The sequence below is a fragment of the Nicotiana tabacum genome, chromosome 11, assembly GCF_000715075.1.
Source record: "Nicotiana tabacum cultivar K326 chromosome 11, ASM71507v2, whole genome shotgun sequence".
NCBI classification, from domain to species: Eukaryota; Viridiplantae; Streptophyta; class Magnoliopsida; order Solanales; family Solanaceae; genus Nicotiana; species Nicotiana tabacum.
The window spans coordinates 74,074,109-74,097,152 of record NC_134090.1 but is presented as its reverse complement, the minus strand read 5'-3'; the positions used below and the strand labels follow the sequence as shown (position 1 = coordinate 74,097,152).

General features: G+C 34.7%; 1 protein-coding gene across 1 annotated transcript; it reads right to left on the bottom strand.

Moving 5' to 3' along the window:
* Window positions 1–2,195: 2,195 nt before the first annotated feature.
* Window positions 2,196–22,308, bottom strand: LOC107760155 (vacuolar protein sorting-associated protein 53 A). The gene is made up of 24 exons (XM_075225173.1): window positions 22,037–22,308; window positions 19,404–19,498; window positions 18,039–18,095; window positions 17,732–17,882; window positions 15,819–15,889; window positions 14,874–14,998; window positions 13,779–13,939; window positions 13,535–13,676; window positions 13,004–13,067; window positions 7,632–7,817; window positions 7,487–7,528; window positions 6,761–6,865; window positions 6,620–6,679; window positions 6,297–6,374; window positions 5,698–5,805; window positions 5,545–5,610; window positions 5,173–5,250; window positions 4,961–5,094; window positions 4,786–4,879; window positions 4,573–4,650; window positions 4,290–4,352; window positions 3,715–3,783; window positions 3,525–3,620; window positions 2,196–2,947 (listed from the first exon to the last, which is right to left on the bottom strand). The coding sequence occupies exons 1-24, from the start codon at window positions 22,092–22,094 to the stop codon at window positions 2,645–2,647; spliced, it is 2,484 nt and encodes an 827-aa protein (XP_075081274.1). The 5' UTR covers window positions 22,095–22,308; the 3' UTR covers window positions 2,196–2,644.
* Between the last annotated feature and the right edge of the window lie 736 nt (window positions 22,309–23,044).

Here is a 23,044-nt window from a genome sequence, read left to right as displayed (position 1 = left end):
GGAAACGGTGTCGTTTCAACTAATGGGGGTTTGGGTTGGTCCGGGTGGAACGGGTCGGGTTTTGTTCGTGGGTATGGGAAATGTGATCTTGGCCGTTGATCAATCTGAGATCAACGGCCCAGACCACACTGGATTGAAACGACGTCGTTTGGACTCTCTAGGCATCAGCTGGACTTGGACCGGGCAGGCCTGGTTTGGACGTTGTTTGTTTTGGGCCAATTTTAATAAATTGGCCCAATCCGGAAGAAGATTATTTCTTTTTCTTTTCTTTCTTTTTTTTATTTTAAAAGCAAAACTAAGCAAAAAATCAAATTAAAAATTAAATACACACTCAATACAATTATTCACACACACTAAAATATTTCAAAACAGGTAAAATCAAACAAATCAAAATCACGGACGAAGATGCCTATTTATGATTTTCTTTTTTTTAACGACCGGATTACGGTTCGAATTACGCCTGACACACACATTTTGTATTTTAAATAAATAAATAAGAAAAAATAAAAATGGGCAAAAGTCACAAATAAATCAACAAATTGCCGCACAGAAATCCGAAAATTGTACAGCAGGGCCAATTATTATTTTTTTATTTCTTTTGGAGCGATTGTCGTGCGAAACAAAAATCACGTGCTCACACTAACCAAACATTAGAAAATATTTTCCATTCACCAACCAAACAAGGGAAAATAAGTGATAAAACCACTCATTTTCCATGAAAACATTTTCTAGGAAAATATTTTCCATGGAAAATATTTTTCTTCATAACAAACACACCCCAAGTCTAATCTTCACCAAAACTCCTCAAAATTGAGATATAAACTCCAAACCATATTCTCAACCAATTGTTTGCAACAACACTCAATACAAACAAATAATGATTTTTGAAAACCCAAATTCGAATTCAAAGCTTTTTAATGGTTGTCAATGGTGGAATTGATGTTCTCTTTTTTTTTTTTTGCTTTACATTACTGAAATTAGGGATTGAGAGAGACGTAGAGAGAATTCCCAATTCTTTGCAACAACATCCAATTCAAACAAATAATTTTTAAAAATCCAAATTCGAATTCAAAGCTACGTGGGAGAGGGGGTGGGATGTGGAGAGAGAAACGTGGGGGAGTGAAAGATACTAATTAAATGATAATTATTATCATTAATTTCCTTAAAATGTACACTAATTATTATCGTTAATTTCCTTAAAATGTACATAAATGATAATTGGATATATAAAATGTAATTATAGTAAAACTTGAATAGAGAAGGTAATATAGTTTCATATTAGCGTATATGAATATAAAAATCTCTTGATAAAAACCGAACTTCCGGATCCATGTACACTACCCTAATGTCGGCGTAAGACAACAGTGAAGTAATTGAACCGCAGCCACAGACTCCGTGATATGCCAAATTACTGTTACTTGCATATGGATATGTGAACCACCAAACCTAATAAGCGCTATTTCCTCTCTTTTCTAGAACTTAGAAGTGACAACTTTCAATTGAAATTTGGCTTCAATTTTGTGACGCTGACTCGTTTACAGTACCTCAATTTTGGGCCAAACAGTACCTCTTTCTTTTCTTTTTGAGTCGTAAATACAAAAGCTAACCTTATTGTACATGTTATTAAAACGGGATTCAGAATTTAAAGAATATATTGTAATCCCAAGGTAATATACTTAATAAATGAATTTACCGTCAAATAGTTATAAATATTTAGTGAATTTCTTAATACAAATAAAGAATTTGAACAAAAGTTATTAAATTCATGTGAACCCCCCCCCCCCCCGGGTTATAGCTACAGTATAATTCTTTAAAAGTTGTTTACATTTTTAGGCACTCTAGCGCTGTAGAATGTCTGTCATATTTATTACCGTCAGTTATAAGAAGAAACTATTAGGTAACATGTACGATTAAGACTGGAGAGCACAATTTGCTGTGGTCCTGGGGACCATCAAAGCTGAAGCTATAGAAAATTTGAGTCAGCTAGCTCTGGACTTTTAGAATAGCAATTAACGACCCCATAGGCCATAGATCAAGAAAGATCGAAAAATCAAAGTGAAAAACAAAAAAAAAAACAAAGAAGAGGTAATTCTCCTTCACATGAACAGTGTTACCCCTCCTTATGAGCATACACCATCAGATTCCATTCCGTGGTGCTAAAAAGATGAGCGACAATTGTAAGAAATCAGTTTGTACAAAGACAGAAGCATCTGATCCATGGAAGACTTAGAATATTGTCCATAAAAATCACTATCACTCATGAGTGGGAATGAATAAAGTACTTTCTTGTAGCCGTTAGACCTAATTACAAAGTGAAAAACAATTAAGATTGTCTTGTAAATGAATTTTCCGAAATGTGTCTGGTTGGTTAGGGAGGGTGATTTTACTCGAAGAAAACATTATTCCAGGCGGTACCTTTTGGATTTTTTTTGCACTAAAAGTGGAAACAGCTCTGAAATCATTTTCATAATTTTGATAAAACTCTAATTTACAATCTACACCGCAAAAATGTACAATAGCTTTTGCTATTCCTGGGAAAAAAATCAATGAACAACAGTTGATATTACATTAATGGGGAAAGATACAAAGAAGGAGCTAACAAAGGAAAAGACCTGCCAAGAATGACGAGCTCAGAAATTGGTACTTATCCATTGAATAGCTTCCTGAATGGCCCATCCTTGCGATCTTTTGCAGCTTCTGTTAAAGCGAGGAATCTCTTAAAGCCAGTAGTAGCTGCACCTCTTCCAAGTGCAGCTGCTCTGGTCAGCACATCTTCTCTTGAAGTGATGGCCCCAGGTGATGATGCTGCGTTAGTTATGGCCGGTGCTATTGAGGTGTTTGGAGCAGATGGTACAACTGAAGGGGCCATAATGGTCGGCTGAGAGATACCTGACCCACGTTTGTTGAAGTCATCCAGTATGCTCTGCTGATCAGCTTTTTTCAGGCCCTGCAATCACAAAGTGCATTCAAGACATTGTGTACAAATGAGAAAAGCATGAGGAGAATCGACAAACAAAAAGTGAGCAGCTAGCACATTAGCTCTCGTGCCCCAGGATATGAATGAAAATTCAAGATCACTATAAAGCTCTCTAAAGTAAAGTGATTGACTTCTCAGAGCTTCTTGCTGCAACTTATACCCTTTATACTAAAGTGAACTGAAGATTAGAGTCTCCGTATCATTGACACTGATTTTGGGTTATAATCTCTTAAATAATCTTGAAGAGTACTTAGTCAAAGTTAAAAGCAAATAGAGTATGACCAAGCAAAGCCATGTCTAGGGCATATTCGTCTAGCATGTTAAGCACCAAAATTGTCAGTTTGTACTCTATAGCTAGAGTTATATAGAGCACTAAGAACTGAAGGTAACAGCCTAACATGATCATCTAATTTAAAACTTTAATCCCAGTCCCATGCTCTAAATGGAAAATAAAGAGTTCACCAAATTGCTAATCTCTTATAGCAACCTCAGAAATAAAACATTTTAGATTGAGAAAAGAGCTGGAGAATAAAATGAAGAGTGGAACCTTAAGCTCCAAAAGCCGCTGAAATTCTGCAAGTGTTCCCTCTGGCAGCAGTGCACAGTATGTGTCTGCCACAGAATCTATTGGAGATAGTATGACCTAAAAACAGACCAAATTCAATATACTATGTAGACCTTCAATATATAATAACATCATTTTTTGAGACTAAACACAAAGCTCATCAATCAATGACCTTCAATAATGCTTCTGCTTTGCTCATCTCACGACTGACAAATTTAGAATAGCTAGCAGCTCCCGCTGTCTGTTCAAAATAGAGAGGTTTGCAAAAAGTTAAAGCCAATGTTGTTGTTTAAGTTTTGTACCAAGGGCATTCAGAGATTTAGCAATGGTTTTTAGTGGAGCAATAACTTCAACAAGACGAACTCAGTGCGCAAAATATTAGTGACAATGGAAAAGACGTCCTGCGAGGATTGAGAGATATTATAACTGTTTTTTCTGTAACAGCGTTGTCTCATATTCATTGGGAGACTGAATGTTTCAAACAAGCAGTGGCCAGCTTTGCTTATTCGGCTTTCTACGACCAATCATATGGACAATTTCAGCTATCAGCCACTTTATTTCACCAAAACTACATATTACATTATTACTTCAGGAATGAAGTGCAATTACTTGCTTGCCTTAAAGTAAAGAAATGGAAATTTAAAGAGGATGACAGAGCTGGGGACAAAATGTCAGTTTAAAATATAATTAAACAGAAAAAAAAAATCAATAGAAGGATCCATTCTTCAGAAATGCTGGCAAGCTTACTTGTTTTCCAAGTGAAGGAATTTCCAGCAAAATAGTCTTTACTGCTTGCGTATCCAAAAGCATCTGCAATAATGTCATGCCAGTTAAATTAAAATTACATTAAGATGATCACCATTTGATAAGCTACATGGCGCTGACATTGCAAAAATTATTAAGCCGTGAGCTAGTGAGCTCAAACTGCTCTAGTAGTAAGAGAGCCAGCTTGGCTCACCCCACAGTCAAGATTTATGCTGATGAGTAAAACTTTATAATTGAAGTGATAGTAAGTCAAGATTATCAGTACTTGCTGTGCTCCAGTCTCTGAAATCTGTTTGCATTTGAATATATTGTGAAAGAACCGTGGACCGAGAGACGACGCAAGCTGCATAATGATGAAAACATGAGCTTCTTCTTCTTTCTTTTTTTTCTTTTTGCGAAATGATGCAGAGATCAAGGTATTTACATAGGTAAGCCTTGAAATTTAAAATAATTGCTTGAAATTGAAGACAATTTTTACCTTATCCAGAAAGAATTGGAAGTAAATCGGAGAGAGAAGGCTTCCGAGCACAGGAATGCTACTGGTAAGGATCGAATTTATGCCATTGACGTACCTGCAGGAAATTTACAAGCTTCAACAAATCATAAGAAATGTTTCTGTCAGAAGGTGGAAATGGAGAAGGCAATCAACGTACTCTGACTGATCACCAACACTTTCAAGAGTACTCCACGGAACACGAGTCATTGCAGCCATCTCAGAGTCAAACTTTGTTTCTATTCCGTGCACTAGTGTAATCAATGATTTTGTAATAACTGCTGAAAATTCATCCTGAAAATGCATTCAAACACTAAGCAGTGGCACCATCTAAGAAAATTTACAAATCAAACTAGTAGAGCATTTCTGTACCTGTACTTCAGACATATCCACTCTATCTGCAAATTGAGCATCAATCATCTTTGAGACATTATCTGCTAATTCACCACACTGGTAACATGATAAAATGGAGTTCGGCATGAGTTTGAAGAGACAACAGAAAAGAAAAGAGTATTAGGAATTTCTTTGTTAATTTCTATGACGACTGTTCCTCATCTCCTTAGCTTGTAAATTCTAATTTCATTAACCCCAACGAACTCAAAAAAATGCTTCAAGGAAGGCATCTAGTTCTGGTCCTTTTCTGATCAATGGTTAAAGGAATTCTGATTGAGCATGCACAAGACGCATAACTGGATGTGTTATTAAATAAAATTCCTAAATTACCAGTACAAGGAGAAAACTGACCGTTTTGTGACAATACTCTGCAGTATTTACTATGTAGCAGATCACCCTTTCATCCTTGTCCGATGTCTGGAAAAAATGTTTCATAAGAAGTAAGTGGAGAATTTAGTAGTAGAAAACGATAACTAAGCCTCCAAATGAGAATTCAGAATATACCTTTATCTGTCCTTCAATACCCGTGGCAGCTGCAACAATTCCTGAACCACCCTTTGGCAATCTAGAGAAAAGCTTGGTAGCATAAGCTTTAAGAACTTTTTGAAATGCCTATTACAAAGAGATCAAGGGTATTAGCTAATGTAGACCCCTGGCCTAGTCACTAATCTGGAAGTGTAAAGCCTCTTCACTCATATCAGTTTTGGGACATTACATCAATGAATATATTCTAGAGGTATTGCAAATTTATGCTAATGAATGACATAAGATGTCATTTCAAGTTTAGAAAGGCTAGGGTCCTAACCCTTTATTACCGAGGTGAATCCATGCCAAACTTGATCATCTGATATTTCATTTGTATGTCAAAATGGATTAAACTCTCCTCCTCAAAAAGATAAACTACCCTCACCCTTCTTTTCCTCAATTCTCTTTTTCCTTCCCTTTTTGTTAGCCTATAAGAGGGAACATGGGAGATCACACTAATTATAGAGAGGTTCTAGTCAGCTCTTAAATTATTATAAACTTTTCTTAATGAACTTTCACAACAGAAGAAAGTATACTAGGCCAAGAGGCACACAGCAAGCATATAATTTTAAAAGCACCTTAAAGAGATTAAACAATGTCTGGTTTTTCGTCAAAGCACTGCATCGCTTCAAGCTCCTCCTGATGATTACAAAGACCTTAAGAAAACAAAAAGAAACAAGTTAGTGCAAGCAGAACAGGTGACCCAAAAATTGTCTAATGTACCATCTCCGCAATCATATCTTCTCTATTGATTATGCAACATTTCTGCTAATATATTTGCTCCATAGATGATGCAGCATTTGATGACATAGAAGCTCAACTAAGTATAAAAGTAATCCCAAAAACTGTTTGAATTAATGTGCACCTGATGCGGCACTACAGCAAATACTGAATACCTTACCTTAATGCTGCTAGATAAAATATTAGTCTGACTTCCCTCCTCAATTTCCCACGTCTCTTCCTAAGTATGAGAAACAAATATTAATTAGTAGGACAGATCTATTTAAGGAAAAGTAACTGTTATTGCTATTGACACTTATACCGGCATTTCTTTCTCCAAACTGTCCATAAGAGTCTTCTCTTCTAGCTCTACATAAACTGACAAGTGAGGTTCAAAGCACGATGAAATGATCCCTCGGAAATTGAACTGCGATGTAAAAAACATAATATTATTCACCTGCTTGAAATCCGTAGAAGAACAAAACTGAAAGGGTGATGTTTAATGTCAGCAAACTTCGGAAAGACTATTAAGTGTGCATGCTCGCAGAGCACCAATTTGTGTTCCATAATAATATGTCCATATAAATGTAATACTAGAAATCTCTGCATGCACTATGAAAGCATGTCTGCATTCCCTTTCATCACAGCTTTTGTGCAGTAAAATGTTACTGAAATGGATTTTCCCATCTCTGAATTGACGCAATTTTATGAAATAGCATCTCTTATATCAGGTTAAGACTATTAAATTATCGAATTCTGACTAAAAGAATGTGTTCAGGAAAATTATCCCAAATCTTGTGCAGAACGCAACTATGACAATTAATGAATGGAAGGATGCCCCATCACCATATCAAAACTTTACTGTAATGGTCCAAGTAGTTCATCCCTCTCATAAGTCAGAAGGAATGTGACAGAAGATAGAGATGGAGACAATCATGCATCTGAGTCCAACAAAATCCTAGTATTGTACGAATACATGGGTGATCAATAGTAAACCATTTGTAACACCAACAACCAATGTTGTCAAGAACCCAGAGAAAATACATACCCCAGCTCCCGGCACTGATGAATCTTTTTGTCCATCTTGTTCCTGATAAGACACGCAAGGCAGTATAAGCGACTGTACAAGTTAGCATTATCATATCCAACTTGCCATGATGCTACAACTAAAAGAAAGAAACTCAGACACATACGTCATGTTGACTACCATCATGAGCAGCAAGCTTTTTCTCATATTTTTTCCGAATGTCTGAAACTGTCTGGCTCTTTTTTCCGCTCCTTTCTGTTTCTTCATTGTCATCTACAGCATCTTTACTGCGGGTTCCACCACCAAATTTCTCTGCTAACTCCTCTTCAAATTCCAAAGTACGCTGCAGAGCCTAGAAGTGCACCCACAAGATTTTTCAAACAATACAAGTGAAAATCAACATAAAGACAGATGTTGATGTGTAAATAATATGTAAAAGATAAAACAGTGAAATTGCTTTTCCAGCTTCCAATCCAAAGTTAATTTCCTCTGATGAGTGATCCATATTCTCTGTCTGCTGCAAAAAATGGAGGAAAAGAGAACTTTCCAAAAGGGAAGAGAAACAGGTCTTGGCGTGTTTATGCTTCTATTTTGTGAATAACGAATGTGTTGATTGATCGGTGGATAAGCGCAGATTTGGTAGGGCTTAAGGAATAAAGTACATATGGACAGAGTTTTATTATGAATTACCATTTTCTAGTTTTCTGAAGGCTTGGTAGAGTGTGGTAGCAAAAATTAGTCCATTTAGTCAAAAGAGCCAAAAGCTAGTATTTTCTCTAGCATCAAATATATATCAAAGAAGGATTTCAAGAATACAAGTGAGCTAAGAAGCTACAATGGAGATTAGAAAATCCAGACGTAAAGCTTTAAACAACCTGTATCAACAGCTAGAGATGTGGGAAGTGGAGACAGAAATGTATAAACTAGCACGACCTAGCCAAAAGATGGGTAAAGACTTCAACCAAGCTAAGAATATTCACGAAAATCCCCAACAAGTATTGACGTGAGATACTAAAATCAAAAAAGAAAGATGGAAGTAACTTCCTGAATTGCTCAGTACATATAACAAAGATAACTAAACAGATCTTTATCCATGACAATGAGAAACATTAGATACATTTGCAGAATTAGGTCTGCTAAAGTGAAGTAAAAAAACAGAAGAAAAAAATATAAGAGCTAGAAAAGCATGTGGTCTAAATAGTGCTCTGCATAAGTGCCTTGGAGTAGATTGGCTAACCAAGCTACTAATGTTATATTAAGGAAAGATGCCTAATGACAGGGGAAAAAGTACCTAGCTATCAATAAACAAGAACAAAGGAGATCTCTAAAGTTGAGTGCAATATCATGGTATTGAACTTATGGATCATTTTTTAGTTGAGATTTTTACGCTCTCAGTCACCTGGCCCAAGCTTATAACAAAAACGAGCCATGTTTTTCAGCCTTACCCGGATTACCCCATATTTTATATAACTTGAAAGCTATGTCACTTCCCCTATTTCTCTTCTTCAACCCAACCACCTCTTGATTGTTAGTTGACAAACTTGATTATTTGTTGTGTTTGGAGCTCAAATTGTGGTTAAGGTACTGATTTTATAAGATTTGGGTGGTAAAAGTCCGACTAAAAATTTGGAGTGTGTTGTTTAAACTTGCTGGAAATAGTCTAAGAAGGTTGTCTACAAAATTTGAAGTCATTTGTTGGAGATTTGGACTGGTTTTGAACAAGAATTACAGCTGAAAATTGCAAAAACTTGTTCGTCTCTACAACAGCCGACATGTTATACACTTTTATACATTATTATAAAAGGTTTACATTGTTTTTAGGGCTTTTAACACATTTGACCGCTTGGCCAAAAATATTTTCAGCCCCTAGCCAATATACATTAGTATATTTTTTTTTTTTTTTTGGGGAAAGGTAACAACTGGCCAATATACATATATTATACACTAATTATGAATAATCAATAATATATACATTTGCTGACTTTTTTTTTGAGCGAGCGTCAATTTAAGTTAATTTCTCTTGTTTTTTACAGGAGTGTAAGTACTGTACAAATTGTAATAATGTACAAGGGTGTATAAATACTGTAGCAAATTGTCTATGCGTGTGTAAACTGAAAAGTGTGGCTACGTGAGTGCAAAGTGTTGTGTTGGCTGTATACATTGAAAATTCCCCTTTTTATTAAGGATATTAAACTTATAAATCATACAACAAAACTTTGGGGAAGCGCGATAGAGCATAGGCTAAGTGCTAGCCAGCTGAATGTAGTCAATGTACATAAATTCTGATGGGAAACCTAAACCAGATGTAATCCAGCCAGAAAAAGCAAGTAACCTTTTGGTCTAACAAGAGTGCCTTCAGTAGCTTTTAAAGTCAGTTTCATCTCTTTAATTATGTTAGGAGCAGCAAGTAGTGTTTACTTTTGTCTTATCGAGTAGTTCCAGTAAACTCAAACCCATCATTGTTGAAGTGTCTGTGATCTTGCTGCGCCTTTAATTCCTTTAACGTGATATTTTATAGCCTTAGAATCATTTGATCAATGTCATGCTACTAAAACAGGGTACCACGTCTTGGAGACAAAAAGTTATTTTAGGTCTCTAAATCATTACCTGTGCTTCTAAAATCTCTCGAGCAGATTATGAATGAAATACTTTGGTCGTGTTATCCTTTGAGAAGTGTATCACCCTCACCCTTTTCTCTCGATCACCCCTAGTAACCCTATCTTCCTACCTGTTTACTTCATTCTTTCTACCTAAGTTGCTTGGACCCGGATGCGGGTGTCCGATACGGGTGCAGATCTAAAGGTCGGATCCTTCATGATCTAAATTTTAAGATTCGAGCGTAGGGGTCCAGGTACGGATACGGGAGCGGGGATTCGGCTAAAAATAATTCAAATATATATATAAAAAAAATTATAAAAATATGTCTACATTATGAGACACTATGTGGAAAACTTACAATGTACTCCGAGAAGGAGAAAATATGGATCAAAAGGAGAATACGGGAAGGAGATAAAAAGTAAAAGGACCAACAAAGAAATTTCTATATACAAGGTATTCCGTTTTCACCCTAGCTTTTGTGTTGATTTCAGAAATCATTGCATTTGTTACGAATTTCTCTATCGATTTTGGTTGAAGTACCCAAAATCGGTTAACCATATCCGGTACGGATCCCACACCTATGTCGTGTCAACACGGGTGCGGCACCGAAAATGAAGAGTCCGAGCAACTTAGCCTTCTACAACTACGTCAGCTTTCCTTGTAGTTTGCTATTGTCTACTACCGCCCACTATAATCTTGTTTCTGAAAGTATTATGCTAACTATTACTGGTAGTATCATTGTTTTCCAGAAGCGACTGGTGCATCATTGCTGCTTGTCATGTTTTATACATACAAATGTTACCCAAAGGCACAGTTGGGACATATGTACCCTATGTAAGATGAACATATTTACAATTTTCTAATAATATTATATCTATGAAAATATATTGAGCATGCTTTAGTTTTATTTGCTTTTTACTCCCGCTAACAAGACGCATACGCAATATGGTTCTATTTTAAACCTCTGTTTGGGCCTTCTTCAGTGGTAATAGCTTACAATAACCTGTTGAAGAACCAAAGTATGAGCTAAAATAAGAAAACTCAAAATTAAAGGATGTCTTGATCACATTCTCTAACCAAAACCAACCTACGAGACATAGATGCCAAATTGTTTATCCTAAAGGAACCTCCCTCTTCTCTCTCTCTCTCGCTCTCTCTCGTGTTAGCACATTACTAATGTACCAGAGTGTTTAACAAGCAGAAACATTGTTACTGGTGTGAGTTTCCAAGGATATTATTGTTTTGAACATGAACGCCACACTTGATATATCCAAATCATTTCGACATTTGCTCTATCCAAAGCTTCTTTCTGCAGTCCATTTTCACCTTAATTCCTATCTTTTGCCTCAAGGAAAGGCTAGATAATAATGGAGAATAACACCCATACTCTTTCTTGAAAACTCAACACCTCGTTTGGGTTTTATTATGCAAGAGTCTTTTGGTACGCGCTTTGCTTGTGTACTCTAATTTAATGATATATAATTTTTGAAAATTATATAACTAAAGTATTTGTGTTTGAGTTTTATAACAAAAAATAAAGAAAAAAGTGTAACTTTTTGAAAATGATGAATGTTAATCTTTTTTAGTTAGCTCAACAAAGAAAAAATTGGCCTATGATAACTTTGTGTATAAATTAAAAGTTAGTGATCTTTTCCCTCTCTGACTTTGTCTAGGGAACAATCAGCCACAATTTTAATCCATCTAAGAGATGTTTGCCACCTTCATTATTTTATTAAGATTTTCTTTTATGCTTTATTTTCTATTTCATATAAAAAATGTTACAAAATATACATGTAATTAAAATTTATTACTGTGTAAAAGTTAAGTGATGATTCATAACTAAGTTACAATTTGTGTTGGTTAAAATTAGAATGTAAACTTTGAATAAATTATTATTTAAGACTTTGAAGTAAATCATATATCCGTTGCTCCTATTTCCAATCATGCAAAAACAAATAAGAATCCCTACTGGGGTTAGAGAAGCACATTTATGGAAAGAAAAACAAAACCCAAGTTGGCCGCATCAAAAACAAATTAAAAGCATATTAATTATCTATACTATATCAATTTTAAAGTTCTAATTTACCTAGTTTAATAAGGAACAAATTAATAGCCAAAATTTTAGTTGATTTTAAAGTCCTAAATATTAGGAAAGTAACTTAAATTATAATTCTATCCAATGTGAAATCTGTTTTTAAGGGATAAAAAAGTTGAACAATATTTTGCTAAGGGGCTTCGTGCTTCTATAGATATAGATTTATACTAATAAGGGTATTTTGAAACAGATATAAGGATTTCATCTAAAATGTCTCATAAATTGAAAGACATGGAGGAAAACCGAACACACAAGGAAAATCCAAAAGGATCTTAAAGGGCAATAGTTGTTTTCGTTATTATTTCTCTAGGACAAGACTCGGCACTGCTTCTTAAACAGTGTGTCCAAGATGAATTACCTTAGAAGCCAGTAAAAAGCAGACCAAAGGAGCATGAGATGAGCCATGTGTGAATTAGGTATTCATTGCCAAGTTGCGATGCAGTTACGTCAAACATCAGGGTTAACTGACAAATGACAACAATGCTGACAAAACAAATGGATTTCACTCTACTTGTATTGGCAGGTTACTTGACTGAAAACATCAAAGTTGAGAAGATGAACAACAAAATTTACAACAGCTGATGGAAAAACGACTGCTAGCAGTGTTAACAGCAGCAATGATTGAAGTAGAATTAGTGTCAGATGATATTTTATCAGGACTAGGATTTCCAGGGAGACAATTAAATCTGATACAAATATTAAAAGCAAGATTCTAAATTTTTCACACACAACGTTGAAACATGTTAGATTTTGCTAGAAGGCCACAGTTTGATTTCATGCACGTAGCATGAAAAGAGAGAAGTTCAAAACGACTAAAGCTTAGCCAACAATTGAGAGAAACTTACCATCAACAAGGTCGCAACATCTGGCTTTTCTTTCATACTAACAAGGATTTCCACAAGTTGAGACCTAGAATACAAATAAGAGAGTGAGATAAAAGAGAGGCTGAGACAGTAGGAGGAAAGCAAAGAAGATAACATCTTATTAAGGAAGAGTATGCAAATAAAAATCTTTACAAAAAAGTTATTGTGGTTAAATGTTATTCTACTAATGATAAAAGGGCATTATCAGTTTGAATAGGGAAAGTTAGTGTGCTGTTGGAATCAATGACAAGAGACTGCGTGTTTTTGCTAGTAATAACCATGATGATACCATGGAAAAGTCCTTTGCAAGGTTAACGAAGCAATGTAATTTGAGAAAAAAATTCCAGGAACATGTGAGCTTTTCAGGTATATAAGATGCTGGCGAGGAATCACACAGGAGAATTCATTTCAACATGGTTTGTCACAACTGCTTAGATTTGTCATATTATTCATGCTTTCTCCGAGGGCAAAGAAAAGAAAAAGATAAGGTGAAACGATAATAAAATATCCGACCTTGTCAACTTGCAGAACTGGATACAAAGCAAATAATCCACATGCCATGAACGAGGGAAAATTTTCCAAATCTCCTCATTTGTTCTTAGACGACGCTTGATCCAAGCATATCTTCTTTCAGTCTTGTCCAACTTAGCTAGTTCTGCAGTTGCAAACGCGATAGGCTATAAGAACCACAGACATCCAACATGTTATAGATCAATCAAACTCAACAATAACAAAAGATAAAGTAAGTTGGACAAACCTGCTCCTTCAAAAATCTGCTGGTACGAGGTAAGCTCTCTATTACAAAAAATTTTCACCAATTCTTCTCTAACAGAAGGTTCGAGAGCATCAACAACTAAGCATGAATCTGATAACTGCTGTAGTAGATTGCTTTCTTCTGTCTCCTTCCCTGTGCCTAAGCTGTAAGCGACGAAAGGAAGTTAAAAGACCATGGAAACAAGAAGGAAAAAAGACATGCAAAAAATCCAAACTGGAACTTTCACTTTATTCATTTCTTGAAAAATATCAGAATAAAACTCTGTATCTTTTGTCATTATTTTTTTTCTAATTACAAGTATCTTTTGTGATTAATATCCCCTTGCCAATATTTAAACAGAAGCACTTCTTTTACAAGGTGCTTCACAAACTGGTGAGGCTGGAATGCGAGTGGTCATGCTAAAAATATTTAATAACAAGAATTTGGAAATTTTAGTGAGCTCTGATTACTTTAATTTGGAGAAAAGAGTGCCAGAAACTTTAGTCACCATCTCTTCTAGTAGGTGCTTCACAAACTAATGTGAGTGGTCATGCAACAGTACTTGAAAAACAAGAAGAACAAAATTAAGAGGTTGGCAGTGTTTTACAAGTTTTGATTACTTTAATTTGGATAAAGAATAACAGAAACTTTAGTTTAACTAAAAGAGACAGATTAAAAGAATAACTGGGGCATTTCCTATGAGTGTCATACCACCAGAATCTGACAACAGAAAATTCCATGAGTTCTACGCACAATAGATAACCACAGATAAGTCAGATGAACAAGTTTAACTAGACATGGAAAGCCAGGTAACTACAACTACAGTAACTTTCTGGAGGAGAAAGAAAAATCTTTCTTCTGTCTTTCCTTTAATATGTGAGAGCTCTTATCCAGAAGAACCGATCACTACAACTTTTAAGAGAAGTACACATGGACAGAATGTTGATTCTTGAATTGACAAAGGTACATATGAACTACCAAGGCAGATAAGAAGACAAGTTCGTTGAAGCCAATCTAATAAAGTGCCATATTTTCTTTTCTAAGAAGTATTTGCCAATCACGTTCAAGAGTAACATTACAAGAGTTTCGAGTACACACCTGGAGAAATCAGAGAATACATGTGACTTGAGGACTTGTTTGATGCTCTTAAACTTTTCTCTAAGTTCTGTAATTTTAGGAATATCCCTATAGGCTTCAAAATGACTACATAGCTGGTTTACAGCCTGAAACATCACAAGATAGGAATTAGAAGCATATCCATACTATTTGCGGAGAAAGACAGCATTAGAAGATTAGCACGAGAAGTGTGTGCTTGTTAGTTGCTGAAAGGCATTTAGTGATATGTACATCTTCATACAGTTGTTTCAGCAAACACAAATTACAAAGAGATAAGCTGTATCTAAGAAAGATAATGAACGTTTGCTAATATATCAGTATTCAAGCTAACCTATTGCACACAACTTAAATTCACCTCACAAAGAGGGGAAAAGAAAAAAGGTGGGAAGGGGGGGCGCTCAAAAGAACAAGTGCATTTTTGAGATAAGTCAAATTTAGGAGTATTCTCAAGAAAAACAAAAGGCAGAAATATGTTTACCATACAATTGTAAGGATTTTTAGTGGCGATTAAACTAGAGTTCCAACTCATTACAGAGCAAACATAACGTTTGTGTAGAAACGTATAATTATAAAACACCAGCATCCAGATGAAGCGTTAAGACGAGTGAAGCCTATAATCATACACTAACATTGACCACATAAACGTTAAATTCGTGAGCCGAAATAATAAAATGAAACAAAAACCTCCTTTTATACACCACAGTACTGTAAGAACAATGGGTCAACACAACACTTTTCTTATACGATCCAGCTCCTCTAGTTTAGCAAGCAAGCATAATCTTGCAATAATAGAAGTTTCAAGTATGACTAAAGCTAGTGCAGAACATGCATAGTTGTTCCAACAAGCAACAATTATAGTAGCATGTTGGCAGCAATGGTAATTGCTGAAGGTTAGTGAAAAGGTTACGACGAGTAACAGACAAATACCTCAAGCTGTGCAGCTGCCTCTTTATAGTGACGTTTTGATGCCATTACTTGAAGTTGCTCTACCGCAGAAACTGTTATACGACAAATGAAATGTGTTGAGATGATGTATCTATTGGACTAAAGAAGGCATGCATAGATGCTCTTTGTTGATAAGTCAAATTACATAACTTCTATGATATAAAAATAGAAATTATATTCCTTTTCTCGTTATCCATGATCTGCATTTGTGAGGAAATTTGAGCTAGATCATGCTCTTTAATAACACACACTTGAATTTCTTCGTCTTTTCACGGCTAGTAAAGTATGTGATGCTGGGGAACGTGATGTCACAGAACATAGATAAAGATCTTTGTGCAAAACGAACTATGGGAAATCAGTTTTTAAAGTTCCCATTCATTCCGCTTATCTATTTACACCTACAACCCTTACCTCTACGAACTTTAATTTTTTAATCAACCATTTGACCAAAGTAAATAGCCTTTAAAATCATACCAAGGTGATTCAAATGTACCAAAGTGCTAGATGAGCCGCATCAAGTAGTGTTCCAAATGGAATAAGATTGTTATGTCATAAGGCATGTGGGATAAAATAACCAAACATATTGTTCTGATAATTTTATCCTACATTTGGTTAAATTTTTTATTCGGGTATAAGCAATCTTGGGATTAGTTATACCAAAATTGCAGCATTACTTTATAACACCCATTCACACTCTGTGGTAACGATCCCAGGATTACTAATCCCGGGAAACAACAAAATCATACATTTGGCTTCTTCAAAGCTCTTCTTCCAAAGTCTATTAAGAAAGCCAAGATCAAAATTGGAAATAAAAGTTTATATAGGGTAAAACCAAATACATGTTTTATATTATACCCTGTATATCCCATTTTAGTACAAAGGAATATGCGTAGTTTGACTTTTAGCACCCTTAGGGGTCGTTTGGTTAGGAACAAATTATCCCGGGATAATAATGAAGGTACTATAATACAGGAATTAAATAATGACGGGATTATTTAGAGAATATATACTTTATTGGTAGAGCAACTTCAAGTAATGGCATCAAAACATCTACCAATAAATGTATATATCCACTAAATAATCCCGTCATTATTTAATTCCTGTATTATAGTACCGTCATTATAATCCCGGGACAACTTGCTCCCAACCAAACGACCCCTAAGGTGCTAAAAGTCAAACTACGCATATTCCTTTGTTTTTCTTTTTCATAATCACTCCAAAAACAATAGACTATCACTTTTCTCCTCTCTTTTCTTTTTTTAGAGTCCATCCCTCTCTATTCCTCTCTTTCAATCCAAAACATCCATAAACGAAAGTCAAAGTATTTTCTTGTTGCACCATAACACGAATGAGCCATCTTTACTTTCTCTCTACGTGAATAAGTTGTGATCCAGCCATCTAGCAAAGTCTTGAGCACTTAAAAGGATATAGAGATTAAAGGAGGTGCAGAACATTTCACTTACACTCAAAGGTTAATTCCTGAAAAAATATGGACAAGATTTGATTTTACATACTCATGGAAAAATGAACGCTTAAGTCTCTAAATGAAAGTCTCTCCACACCAATTCATTAACCCACAACATCTACCTTGCTTAAAAGGTAACAAACCACATGCTCAAAATTCGAAAGATTTTTTAACCCAAACAAGCGTAGCATCTAAAGAAAAGCCTGTGCAGACAGAAGATTCCTATTCTATACATAATAAAATTCAAACACCGCTTTCCACAGACAGCAAAGTGCATATAGTATCTGAAATGATAAAAGATTTACTTGTTGCTTCAACAATATACTTTTCAAGCATGGAGAAGGAAATGATTTGCCAGCAGTTTTCTTACAAGTGCAAAACCAAAAAAAAATGCAAAAGAAGAACCTTGACAATGAAAGATGACACTAACCTAGCATGGTAAGGCGGTGAAGGGCAGTAATTGTGGTTGTTATGTGCTTCTTTGCAAAATCCAATTTTTTAATATCGCGACATATTTCTTGAACCATTGTTTCACTTTGCTCTGCTTTGGTTTTAATTTCTCGAATCTTATTCATGAGTTCCTGGTTTAAAAAAGTCAAATAGTGAATAAGAAACCCCCAAAATATAAATAGTAATATAAGATGATTTTACTATATCTAGAGCCAATAGATTTTATTCTTCACACAATTAAAGTTTCTGCCATACAACAGAGACGAGAGAAAATCTAAAGAACAGACCTGCACAGCACTCGTAGCTGCAGCAAGATCTTCTCTGGCTTTGGTTCCAGAATTACTCTGAAAAAATGAAAGGCCAAAATATAATGACTACATAAATCAGAAAGCAAATATCATGAAGCTTCATTGATCAGCAAAAATATTGATAGCAATTCATTAATTAGGTGATCTAGCTGAATTTAACATTCTACGTTTCCCATCTCTCCTATCTCTCTCTCTCTTACCTTCAAATTGACCAAATAAAAGAAAAATAAATAAAAAGAAATAAAAGCATCATACGATGTGGTGAAAACATTAAAGTACTTTTAAAACAATCTCAGAGGTATAGAATTTACAGTCCAACCTGCATTTTGGTACAGATTGTCCAAGAAATTTTTCTTTTGATGAAGTAATACTTTCATTGATGTGTGGGAAAAACACCCTATATAAAAGCGGTATACAAAAGGTAGTGAATCTAAACAACAGATTGTCCAAAATTATCCAGGGGCGATCTTCTTTTCTTATAATTTTTTTATACTTATGAAAACAAAAGGTGAATTACAAAGAACTGAATACATGATCTAAAAGTCTTTTCTGTCTTAGCCTTGTCACTAGGGCCACACTGTTAGCAACAGTGGGCAATCAGATAACCACAAATTGCATATAAGGACCTCAAATAAATGCAAACATTTTTTTTTTTGATGAAATAAGTTGTATTTCATTAACAAGAAGCATCCAGGGGATGCATAGGTTAACAAAGAAGGGAAATATCAGTTTGGATGCAAACAGTTTATACAATTTATCTGACAGTTGTTGCAAATTCATCTAGCTTTCGTCATTCATGAAAATGTTTGGATGTTATTCAAAGAGCATCAATTTTTCACTTGATAATTGTCAACCATGATCAGAAACAAAAATGGAACCACATATGACGGATGTTCAAAATAACTTATCACCTTTTTAACATTATCACTTATCGCAATATGGAATGAATTGGACATGAGTAGAGTAGAATGGATATAGAAGATTATATTCCCCACATCAGGTAGTTTGGAATTGAGGCATAGTTGATTGATTCATAGCTTGTTCCAATATACAATGAAACTTTTATCTTTTAATTTTACATGGTGTAACATCAGAGAGTAGTTCTTCTAAATTTTAAGAATAGTCAAGATTTTGTCAAATAATTAAGTACAAGAACAATGAAACTACTGATGGGATTTTGGTGTCTGTTTACACTGAGCTTTCTACTTGAGGCATCAGCTTTTGCAGACTAAAGGTTATAATCAGCATTCATATATAATGATGTACTCATATATTAATATTTGTACCCGAAGACAAGCAAGACAAAGGATAGAGAAAGAGATATATAAGTGACAAGAAATTCACCTGTTGCCGAACAGCAGTCAGTATTTCAGCATCAACACGACGAATTTCACTATGTATCTTCTGCATAAGGGGCTCAACGCCAGATAGAGATGCTTCTGCACATCAATCATGTGTCAACTGATTTTTGGAGAAACCGACAAATTTGACTAAGATAAGCATGCTTAAGCTTAGCCAGGATAATGATATCAAGTCTTAATTATATTTTAGACATATTTCATTGAGTAGTTGTTCAAAAACTACACCTAGCTCTCTAATATTTTGAAACTTCAAGCCTTAGTCGATCACCAGTAAACTTTTAATTCTTACATATCAGACTTTTTTTGTGTCCATTAGAGCCTAAAGGAACATAAACTTTATGCAGTTATATTGCCATTTTATAGGTTAACTATGATTACTGGCCGAGAGTAGATATGGACTGTAAACCAATTTTATTGCCATTGCAATAGGATTCCGGTGGTCAATGCCCAAAACTCACCTTCTTCTCAGCTATCCACAGATGCTAGTTCCTTCCGTAAATAACCATATAACGTTCTCATACATTTCCGGCATCCAATTATATTAGAAACAAATAGTGTCACATTGCAATTACGGATAGCTCGCCAGAAGGAACTGTATTAGTGATTCATTTGCAAAATGTCAAAGACGCTCTTAAGATCAACTTCCAACTCCCTCTATCCTTTTACCCTTTTAGTGAATATCCTCGCAGAACTACCACCTAAAAGGAGAAGTCCATTATCCATTTAACTTTTTCATTTGGATATTTCATGACATATATCATACAAAAGAATAACTACAAACTTCAGATAAAAAAAAATTAATCCGTCCTTAAATGAGCAAAGACTAATCTTCACGCGACACAACCCTGTTCTGAACATTCAATGCATATCTAATGCCTCGATATTCCTCCAAAGTCCAACTAAACTCAAGGAAATGAGACTTCCAACCTAATCTTGAGAAAACTACTTTTAAGTTCACACGATTAATTAGTACAAATAAATGGTCGACTTTATGAATCCCCCAATGCTTGTCTCTGACGCCTACTTACTACACCTCTTTTGTCACGCATTTTTATGAATGGATTTACTGTAGTTATCCCAAAGAAAAAGGAAAAGAAGGGAGCAAAGAGAAATGATTTCAGTAGCAAAAAATATAAGTGGTGAAATGGATCAAAGATAAGTGTGAAACAGAAAAGGCAATAAATTGATGTTTGATAAATAAAACAAAGATCCTTATCATTATACTCTCTATAAATTATTTATGCAGGTTTGAAAAAGAAAAGGAAATGTAAACTAAGTAAATCTAATGTAATGTAGCAGAAAAAGTAATACAAATGGTCATTTTTTCCCTCTGTTCCTACACAAACAAGCTTGAAAAAGTCATCTCGTCATCTAGTCACTCTTGTCAACCTGTCACATTTCTGGCAGATAGTATTATTGTTTTAATTGATTGAATAAAAGGGAAACATTACTATAGTCCAACTTCTAATAAGAAATTGCATTTTCATATGTGATCTGTCCTCTAAACTCCAAAAGTGGTTCTCACTTAAACCTTGAAGAGTAGGGATGTGCATGTGGTTTTCTGGTTCACTCTTCTGCTATTTCAGATTCATTTTTTGGTTTTATGAATATGCAAACTAAACTGAAGTGTAGTAAGTTTAGTTTGGTTCTTTTAAACTGAAGTGTAGTAAGTTTAGTTTGGTTCTTTTAATACGAAAACACGGGTTCTCCATGGGCTTTCAGCTGAATTCAGCATCTTTTTTGAAATTCCGCCGACCTGCTTCCAGTGAAAAATAAAGACTTACTTTTATTGGAAGTAGGCATGGTTTGCAGTCCATTTGAAATTCTTAGAGCAAGTTCCTTTTAAATCTTCTAAAGTATCTGAGTCATTGCCTTGACACTTATGGAACTTATAACTCATGGTTCCTTCCAAGATTCTAGTATCCACTGATCTAACGGAGGGTGAATCTTCCATCCTTTTCACATAAGACAAGAAAAGCATTTGCAATTGCTCTACTATGGACTTTCTAAGCCCTCATTTCTCTATATTCATCAACGTAACTAACTCAATAATATTAAAGTTGATCATCTCTTGTTGGATTTTTTTGGTTGATGTGAATTTTTTTGAGGCTTAGGCCCTCCATTTGGTTTCACTTTAAAATCTGGTTTAAAAAGGCTACCCAATATTGTATAGATTGTTAGTGCAAATCTATACTTTTCAACGCGAGACCAACTTAGCATGACATATAACTCCAAAAAGTAAAATAAAATAAAATATAGTTGCTCATGCTCAATCAGTCAATAGTGCCAGCAATGCTATATGTTCCAGCTACAAATCAAACACTTCAAAAAATTAATACATATGCCACCATTTGATAGTGAGGACCATCTAAAGTGAGACTTTATAGATGAAAGTCTGATATAATTAACCTGAAATTGGGAAAAAAATAAATTTCCTGCAGTTCAAACCGAAATCTCAACCAAAAGCTGTAAATTCAGATTTTTTTCGTAGAAGACTGAATTCAGAAATTAACTACATCAGATTCAGAGAGGGAACATTCAGAACATCAGCAGCATTGACCTAAAGCCCTAATTGAATAAATCTGTATAGTAAATTAAGGTTGAGAAAAAGGTTACCAGTGGGAAACATCTGGTTGATGTAATCCAACGTGTTCTGCTTATCGGATGTCGCCATGATTATGATTACTCACTCCGAAGGAGAGATCAGAAGAGAGAACGATTGAGGAGTGAGTGGGACTATTCTATAAACACAGAGTATACCATCATCTTCTAGCTTCCATGAAAGAGCAAGATCCAAAACACTGAACCGGAGTCTCTACCCATTTCTTCTTCTTTTTTTCTTTTTTCCTTCTTCGGTCTTTTTAATTTTTTCTATTTCTTTTATTAACTTCTATATTTGGAGAAAAATACTTGCAAAGTTATTAAAAAATAATTATTATTTTATGCAGAGATATAATCTGGACAAAAATATTCTAGATAAAACACGAAAAGTTCTTACCGAATTATGAAACTCCTACATATAAACTTTCAGCATATTATGTTGGAACTCTAATACATTATGAAATTCCAACACATTGTGCTAGAATTTTTCGAATTTTCAATGGTATTTTTGTTCACATTTTATTTTTTACATGAAAAAGTGGTCAAATTTCGATTAATTTTAAAATTGTGGCTAATTTTTAATTAGCATATAGTAGTGTAAATCAGGTTATTTCTGATTTTTTTTCAACCAAGCAAGCCTTTTAAATCTTTCTTTATTGTTTAGAGAATCAATTAAGAGGAAAAAAAGAAAGAAGTATGAGGAAAGAAGGAGGTAAAAAAACCAAGCAATTTAATCTTAGCAATTAAAAAGTAAAGTTAGAATACATATTATTTAATGATGATAAGTATATCTATGTAAGACATATGACTTAGCATTAATTAATTTGGTGTAAACATTAAATTTTAATTTTTTTTTATTATTGAAATAAGGATGTTACGATGGACAAGACGAGTAAGTCGGTTACCCCATCGAAACTGTTATGGTTTTGATTAAGGGGCAATTGCGATTCTGAGACCCATGTTTAAGACATAGGTGAAGTTTAAAATTTTTATAAGTTTAGGCACTTTAGAAATAATTTCGGA